General features: G+C 48.8%; 1 protein-coding gene across 1 annotated transcript; it reads right to left on the bottom strand.

Annotated features, from left to right (window-relative positions):
- Positions 1-498: 498 nt before the first annotated feature.
- On the bottom strand, positions 499-9,119 carry MESD (mesoderm development LRP chaperone). The gene is made up of 3 exons (XM_040257420.1): positions 8,745-9,119; positions 3,110-3,342; positions 499-1,820 (listed from the first exon to the last, which is right to left on the bottom strand). Exons 1-3 carry the CDS (start codon positions 8,949-8,951, stop codon positions 1,562-1,564), a joined length of 699 nt encoding a protein of 232 aa, XP_040113354.1. The 5' UTR covers positions 8,952-9,119; the 3' UTR covers positions 499-1,561.
- Positions 9,120-9,405: the final 286 nt, after the last annotated feature.

Raw genomic sequence — 9,405 nt, 5'->3', positions numbered from 1 at the left:
GTGGCAATAGCAGCTCCAGCCTCACTCCCCTGGGTGCCAGTTGTGCAAGAAACAGAAAACACCTCTTCCCGGGGTGTGTGTGTGTTAATCACTCAATTGTGTCCCCACCCTTTGAGATTCCACAGACTGTGGCCCACCAGGCTCCTCTGTCCATGGGATTCTCCAGGCAAGAATACTGGAATAGGTTGCCAGCGCCTTCTCCAGGGGATCTTCCTGACCTAAGGACTGAGCCCAGGTCTTCTGCACTGCAGATTCTTTTAACGTCTGAGCCACCAGGGATTCCTGAGGTGGCTCATGCAAACTCACCCTAGGATTAATTCCACCCTGGAGTGGGGGGCCCACAGGGCAAACAGAACAGAAAATGCAGAGTGCATGGATCATTACGTGGAAATTGGAAAATAAGTTACCAAAATAAGGGGACCTAGGTACCACGAGGCCAAAACAAAGACGTATCATCCTACAGATCACTGTAAACCAATAAGTGTGTTTTTTTGTCTTATGAAAACAAATTAACAGTAGCTTTCACGGGTCAAGGCAGTGGCAGTGGGGGGAAGGGGGAGACGTTTCACTCTACCATTCTTTAATGATGATGTTTTCTAAACTTTTCTGAATTTGCTAAAATGATGATGGAAGCCTTTCTTTTTTTAACAAATAATTTTAGTTCTTAGAAATGACAGCTAGGTATAAATTCTGTAACTCTCATTCAGAGCAGGCTGACACAGGAATAGCAATGTCAGACAGTAACAGGTAGCACATCGTATTAGTACCATACAAAATCACCACAAGTTTAGGCACTTTATCAAAGGAACGTGTTTAGAAGCTTGGCCGGTGCCCGATTCACACCCTGGAAAATCATCACGTTAGACGGAGCACATGACTCATGACACCAGCACGACTTTCCTAAGTAAGGTCCTATCTGGACAGAACCCCGGGATTCACAGACCACGCAAAATCTGACTGATAGCAAGAGTTCTCCGTAACTGATGAGAGGGGTTTAAATCCAATAAACTCCAAGTGATTACTTGGGATTTTCAAGCTGCATGACTTTCTGTTCTGGGTCTTCTGCAGAGATTCGGGATTCACATGTCCTGGAGTCCTGACTGGATGTGGATGTGGAGCACTGAGTGGTGCTCCTGTGGCCTGTTTTTAATTTCACAGTAATGGACATGGTATCTGCAAGAGCCTGATTCAACGCATTTGAGAGTCTTAAGTTCGTCTGATGAGAACCTGGTATCCTTTAGTTTAAGAGAAACAATACAGATGGCTGCAGGTCAGGCCAGGGGTGCGGTGCCACGGTCCAGCCAGAGACGCCTCCACATTTCAGTGGGAAAAAGCCACACCTGCAGGTTTCCACTGAAAGTGATTTTATGGTAAACCTGAATCTGTCAGTGTTCCATGTTAATTACAAAACCTCTGTCCTCTTTACTTGAAGCCTTTTAAACAGTAATTCTTTTGCTGACCAGAAACTGGCCACATAGCAGACCTTTCTCAGCAGAGACGGGAAGCCTGTGAGTGTGTGGTCGTCCACTGCCCTCCTCCTCTGCACAGCGAGGCCACCCCGTCACAGCTCTTCCCTCTTACTCCCAGCCCGATTGTCTTCCTTCGAAGCCCGGGGTTTCGGGTCTCTCTCCTTCTTTTTCTTGCCCTTCTCTTGCTTGGTTTGATTCTTCTCTTTGCTTCCTCCCCCTTTGCCAGGATACACCTGGCCCTCCAGGGTCACGTCGGCACACCTGTCCTGACTGACCAGGAAGTCCTTGATCTCCCATGCATAGCCCCCATCACGTAGCATGAAGATGGCACGGTCTGACCCCACGATGAACCTGGACAGACAGAGGGGACCACGGTCAGCACACAGTTGGTGCAGGGCTAACAGTTCAAAACAGGCTTGCGGCACTTAACTAAGAAAAAAGAATCCCCTTCAAATTCTACATGAACACAGAACAAAGTGTCCTATTTCCCCAGGCCTAGAAGCTGTTGACATTCACTGTTGGAAAGTACTAGCTGGCTCAACTATTAACAACTTGGCTCAGATCAAGAGAGAAAGAGGACCTGGGTTGTGTATGTGGTGCAGGGGCTGCTCATGTGAAGGGAGGTGTCAGAAGGGGGCCTTGGGAGGCTGCAGCTGGGCGGGGCTCAGGGCCTCTCCTAGGGAATCGAGGAGAGGCTGATGTTTGGGTCTGTTTTACAGTCTTAAGTGCCCAGTTAAGGTTTCATGTGACAAAAGGCCTCTGCTGACAGAGACTGACAAATACAAGTTTGGATTGGGTTACAAGAGGCCCACAAAGGGCTCAGGAGGATGCTCGGTGACTGGACAGAACTCAACCCTGGAGGTTAATCGCTAGCAGCCAAACATGTCCAGGCTCCGCAGGTCTCAAGGAGCAGAGAGGAACAGAACAGAGTCCGGGCGTGTGTAAAGCACCCCCCCACCCCCGCCTCCATATATCAATGAGAGCTCTGGGCCCATCACCACCACAGCACTCACTCATTCCCACAAGTGTCTACTTATGCTCACAAAAGCACTCTGCCATCCTAGACACTCTGAGTATTCCTTTTGATTCCTTTTGTACTTTCTGAACTAAACTATTGGAAGACACTACATTTTAGAAACCGTTATTGACAAAGAAAAAGGAAATTCCTCAAAACTGCATCTCAGGATCATACTGACCCGTGATGACCAGACTCCTTCACTTTAAAGTAAGAGAGTCTGGTCCAAGCTTCTGTGTGAACACAGCTACACAGAAGAGCTTCTCCCGTGGGCAGGGACTTCTAAAGGAAGAGGCACACCGCCAGACGTCAACTAATTTTCCACCCCCGACAGAGGCTAAACTATATGGCTTCTTACTCAGATAAAAGAGAAGTTCAAGATACACAGATAAATGGCTTTTGGATCAAATGAGATATGAAAACAAACAAATAAATTTACTGGCTTTGATGAAATCTGAGTGGTCTTCTTCAAAGAAAAATAAACTAGGTAAATAAATGTTAAAGCAGACAGACTAGACAGGAAAGGTCCAGGGCCCTGCTAAGTACTGCCAGGAATGACACCCATTACACCAACAGAGATAAAGCGCAGCACAGCCCATGTTTCTCAGGAAGGCTGTAGTTTTACCTCTGGACATCATAGTTGGCGTTGAAAAGGCTGCCCTGCCATAGGCTGGTGATCTCCTCCGTCTCCTTCTCGGTGGGGTTTCCTGACACCGTGACAAACATCATGAGCGTCTTGCCCTTCTTCGTCATCTTCAGTATGCTCTCGGGCTTGCCCGGGTCTATCTGCGAGAAGTCTATCGGTGCAGAGGGTCTTTTGTGCTCTGGGAGGTCTCCTTCTTCTATGTCGTCATCTTTCTGTAAAGATGGGGCGGGGGGTGGAGGGAAGCGTCACACAGAGTGTGCACTGCAGTCGGCAAAGGCAAGAATGTCCGCATGTGAGGTCAGGTGCAGGTTTATGATCTAAATCATAGCAGAAGGGCTTCTCTGGTGGCCCAGGGGTTAACAATCTGCCTGCCAATGGAGCGAACATGGGTTTGATCCCTGGTCCAGGAAGATCCCACATGCCACTGAGCAACTGAATCACGACCTGTGAACTCTGGGCTTGAGAAGGAATACCTACTGATGCGCTGAGGATAATGAGAGCGGGGTCCTTCCCTTTGGGTGGGGAGTTATAAAAACAAAAGTAGAAGAATGCACCCATGGTGTTGGGCTGGAATTGGAGGCAGCAGAAGGAGCTTATGATTTTTTTGATAGACAAGATAAAAATATTTAAAAGAACTAGTGTTCCACGGGGGAAAAGCTAATTCTGGCAAAGGAAACAGAAAATTAGTCTGGAACATCTTCTTATATCAGAAAGTAAGACAGTGCTCAGGGAATTATGGGATGTGTCAGGATGACACAGAAGCCAGCATGAAGCAGAGCTTGTGGGCCTAACTGGGAATAATCTGAAAATCAAAATAATGACAGAATGGTTTAGAACCTCCCAAACAAAGTAAGAACTACTGGATCCAGGCCCACAGAAATAAACAAGACAATTAATTACTAATGGCAGAATGCCAACTAAATAAATGTAAGATAAATGAATTAAAAATACACAAAAGAACCAGCTGTTCCTTGGAGAAAAGACTAATTCCAGCAAGGAAAAGAAACTGGTGCTGCTCGATGTTATCATATGTGTGATCCTTGACAACGTCACAGAAAGTGAAGGAGAAGACCACATATACACTGCAGGAGTCTATTTATACCAAACACCCGGAGTAGACAAAGCTATAGACAGGAAGCAGATGAGAGGTTGCCTGGGGCTGGCTGGAGGGCGGGGAGGAACGCGGGGAGGGGTGACTGAGACCACAGTTTCTTTCTAGGGGTGAAGCAAATGTTCTCAAATTGACTGTGGTGCTGGTTGCACAACTCTCTGAACAGTCCAGAAACCACTGAAATGTACACTTTAAATGAGTGAACTATAAGGCATGTAAATTATATCACAATAAAGCTATTACTTAAAACAACAACAACAAAACAACCTAAAATGAAACAAAAAGCCCCTATATATCACTATGTGGGCCTCTTGACAAATCACTGAAGGGCCGAGGCTTAAGACACCAACAATAATGTCCTGTATTAAACATATTTTTAATAAGAGAACAATTCTAAAGCCATGTCTGAAGGGGATCCATATTTGACCTGGCTTCAGCTCCCTAACTCACCTGCATGGCCTTGGACCAGACTTCATAAATCTCTAGGCCTGTCTCCTCGTCTATAAAATGAAAAGCAGAACTGGGTGATCCCCATGGCCCTAGCAGTGTGGGGCCAACCTTTTCCTCAACTCTGCCACCCTCTCAACAGACCCATTTCTTCCTCATTTGGCTCTGGAAGAGCTGCCGGCGACCTGCAGGAAAGCAAATGAGCTGCACTGTCGCGTGGGCCTGGGTGTGGCCTTAGTGGAAAATCATGTCCCTCACCTATAATGGGGAGGGAGGTAATCACAGGATCTCCCCGCTAAGCTTGTCTGGGAATTTAATGACATAAAGGCAAGCAGCACATACTTAATACATGGTGCTGTTACCACTTGTTCAGTCACTATGTCCTGTCAGACTCTTTGTGACCCCATGGACTGCAGCATGCCAGGCTTCCCTGTCCTTCACCATCTCCTGGAGTTTGCTGAGACTCATGGCCCTCTGTAATCCAGCTTCCAAACAACTATTGAAATCACCCTCTTAAAGTACACAGGAACTCCTGGTGGCCAAACTCACCGGCTGTTTCTGACTGTATTCTATTGTATTTCTCCATAATACCTATTTATGGTCTCCTTAAAATATGTCAAGACTTCTAGTTGAGTCAACAACCTAGAATATTTTTATTTTTCAAGCTGATTCTACTAACAGTCATGGCATTAACTCCATAGGTTACAAGGACCATTTCTTTTTCATGAAAATATAATTAATCAGAAGTCTAGCGCTCACAGCAAGAGTAAGGATCTTTTCAAGGACCCTTAATTTCTATTTTATATGTCTGACTGTGAGTTTCAGTTACAAAAAGAAAAGAAGAAAAAACACAGTACCATAGATATAAAAGAAAGATAGCAGCAGAGGATGAGATGGTTAGATAACATCACAGACTGAATGGACATGAGTGTGAACAAACTCCAGGAGATAGTATGGACTTCTCTGGTGTCTCAGATGGTAAAGAATCTGCCTGCAATTCAGGAGACCCAGGTTCAATCCCTGGGTGAGGAAGATCCCCAGGAGAAGGGAATGGCTACCCATTCTAGTATTCTTGCCTGGAGAATTCCATGGACAAAGGAGCCTGGTGGGCTAGACAGGATGAGACGGGCTGGATGGCATCATCAACTCAATGGACGTGAATCTGAGCAAACTCCGGGAGATAGTGAAGGAAAGTAGAGCCTGGCAGGCCATAGTCCACAGAGTCACAAAGAGCCGGGCCCGACAGAAAACCCCCCACCTTAGATGTAGGTGCAACTGTCCAGGTCTACTCTTAGTTGTACTGCTTCCCTGAGTAATCTTACCTGTTCTAGCACTTCCTTTAAATTGAAAGCAATCACGTCTTCACCCCCAGGCAGGGCTGGGAGTGCAGAATGTGACCAAGTGGGCTTTCCCACACTCTATGCAGCCCTGCCTCCAAGCCAGTCTTGCATTTTTGACCGGCTTCGCCATTTCTCCAATGCTGTTTGTCAAACTTCATAGCTACAGAGCTGAACTCCCTTATTCCGTAAATGCTTTTCTTCCTCCCAGGTCCTTCCTTGATAATAAGACCAGCTACCATCTCCTGAGCAGCTATTATGTCACAGGCATTGTTCATTTAGTATATCCCACCTCAGGACAGGGCTTCCCTGATAGCTGAGCTAGTAAAGAATCCGCCTACCATGAAGGAGCCCCTGGTTCAATTCCTGGGTTGGGAAGATCTGCTGGAGAAGGGATAGGCTTCCCACTCCAGTATTCTTGGGCTTCCCTGGTGGCTCAGATGGTAAAGAATCTGCCTGCAATGCGAGAGACCTGGGTTCAATCCTTGGGTTGGGAAGATCCTCTGGAGAAGGGAATGGCTACCCACTCCAGTATTTTTGGCCTGGAGAATCCCATGGACTGTATAGCCCACGGGGTCGCAAAGAGTTGGACAGGATAGCGACTTTCACTCACCTCAGGACAACCCTGTAGAATGCACACTTAACTGAGCTGTGGATGAGGCCCAGAGAAGGTGAATAATTGACTCAAGGTCACGGGCTTGACAGGGTGACACTGAAGTACAAACTCACTTGTCTGGCTCTGCTCCTATCTCCCCACCTACCCCTTCCCCGGCACCTGGTTACAGTAACGTAAGAATCACCTTCGGTTTTTCTACACCAACTGGGACTCATCACCACAGTGGAAGGAGCTGCACCGTTCCTGCCCCTCCCCCCAACTCCCCTACACACATCTGAGGCAGGCCTCTCTCTGCAGCGATGACTTTCACACTGGCAGAGGGTGGGGGAAGACCTTAGGGACCCCCACCAGGGGAGGAGGTTACCACTTCCTTCAAAAAAGCACCCTTAGATTTTCCAGTGGCACAGTGGGTAAGAATCTGCCTGCCAAACCAGGCGACACGAGTTCGATCCCTGGTCCAGGAAGAGCAACTAAGCCCATGCGTCACAACTACTGAAGCCCATGTGCCTAGTGCCCCTGTGCTCTGCAACAAGAGTAGCCACCACAATGAGAAGCCCATATACTGCACCTAGAGAGTAGCCCCTGCTCACCACAACTAGAGAAAAGCCTGTGTACCGTGACGAAGACCCAGCACAACCAAAAATAAAATATTTTTTAAAAATGAGATTAAAAATAAAAAAGCACCCAGAGATGGATCTGCTCTCCCACAGAGAGACTGCAATTGCTGGGGCAGGGCTTTCACACTTGCAATGTCTGCAAAGGGGAGCTCAATTCACCCTAAAAGGAACCCTGCAAAGTGGAATGCTATCTAACTTTAAAGATAAGGAAAATGAGGATCACAAAGCTACCAAGGTCAATACATCAGATGGTACTAAAACTCACGTCTGAAAGCCTCTATTTAATACATACACCACGTGCACGCATGCTCAGTCACCAAGTTGTGTCCAACTCTTTTACAATCCCATGGACTGTTGCTTGCCAGGATTCTCTGTCCAGAGGGTTTCCCAGGCAAGTATACTGGAGTGGGTTGCCAATTCCTCTTCCAGGCAATCTTACTGGACCAGGGACAGAACTTTCATCTCCTGCACTGGCGGGCGGATTCTTTACCACTGAGCCACCTGGGAAGCCCACATAAACACAAGGGAAACCACAATATAATAAAACGCACTGGAAGAAATCATCCAGTAAAATCTCATTCTGCACATAAGGAACCTGAGGTCTAGGGTGGAAACATGACTCACTCAAGGTCACACATGCAGTGGAACCCAAGTTTCTGACATTACTTCACCAGCAGTGCAAATAAACCAGGAAAACACAACCACCTTTGGATGGGCAAGAGGCAGCAACAATGGTTTTGGTTAGTGAACTTCACCTAAGAAGGTTAATACCCTCTCCCTGCCATTACACATTCCAGCCCATTCAAGTAACCAGAAAATTGACTCGCACAATACCAAGTCATTGCTCCCTTGAACGAAAAATGTGAGTTCCACGACAAAAAACCACTAGCCTTTAATAAGGCCTCCTACCCCGTCCAAAAAATTAAAGGCACGCACAAAACTTACAAAAACTTTCAGCAGGGACATATACCAAAATGGGAACTGTGAATCCTTACTTAGAACGCGGGAGAACGACGAAAGCTGAACCTGCGCTCTTGGAAAATAATCCTCTCCTCACTCCTCACCCACCCACGCACCCCGTTCTCAGGAGTGGGATGGAAAAGGTCTCCCCCCGCCATTCATTAGAAGGGCTCGCTGACCACGGGGAGCAACGCGGAGGCGACCAGGGCACTGATGACAAATAGGGCTGAAGAGTGAGAGGCTGACTCGTGACTGGAGTGGGCCGAGGAACGGTGAAAAGAGGACGTCGGGATGAACGGCTTGGGGCGGGGGTCGGCACACTGATGGGCAAGTGGTCAGAGGAGGCCCTGAGGGTCAGCGGTAGCTGGAGTGGGTCATAAGGGCCATTGGCATGAGGACAGAGGAGGTTAAGGGGTAGAAAGACACCAAGACGGAGGTGTAAAGGGTCCCAAGACAGAGGAGGTACGAGGTCACTAGGAAGGGACCCGGGACAGAAGAGCCGGGAGGGTGTGCGCGCGCTGCGGACCTCCCACTGTTCCAGAAGACGGGCCATGTCGGCGTCATTGTAGTCGCGAATATCCTTCTTCTTCTTCCGGGGAGGTGGGGTGGCCTCGCCGGGTGTCTCGGCCGGGCCCTCGGCGGCGAAGGCCCTCGGCGGCAGCAGCAGGAGCAGCACCAGATCACAGGCACAGAGAAAAACCACGGCGGCGCGCGCCCAGCCGGAGGCCGCCATCTTCGCCGCACAGCGTCGCGCCGCCGCGTGGACCAGACTTGCGCGAGCCTGGCCCCACCCCAGGCCGCCTCTTTCCTGGGCCCGCCCCTTGCCGGTGCCTGAGCAGGACACGCCTTCAGCCCCTCCTCCATGGGCTCAAGGCCACCCCCTTGGCCCCGCCTCCCAGGCTTCGGTAACCTACCAGGCTCCGCCCCGTCCTATTTCCTCGGGCCCACCTCCGGAAGCCCCGCCTCCTCCGCCATTTTGGCTCCGCCCCGCAGCCTTCTCCCGTTGGTCCAGCATAGGCGCTTTGCCCAGTGTGGTGCTCTCCTTCATATTCTGCCAGCGGTTCGACCTTTTTCTCTCTTAACGAGTAAGTCAGGTCCAAAAGTTCCTTCAGAGCCTCTAGGAATCTTCCAACAGCGCCTCACGAGGCCTCAGGTTTTCGCCTGTGAAATGAAGTGGAGCTGGAAGT

This window comes from Oryx dammah, unplaced genomic scaffold, assembly GCF_014754425.2.
Source record: "Oryx dammah isolate SB20612 unplaced genomic scaffold, SCBI_Odam_1.1 HiC_scaffold_16, whole genome shotgun sequence".
Classification (NCBI taxonomy): Eukaryota; Metazoa; Chordata; class Mammalia; order Artiodactyla; family Bovidae; genus Oryx; species Oryx dammah.
This window is presented reverse-complemented; position numbering and strand designations above follow the sequence as displayed.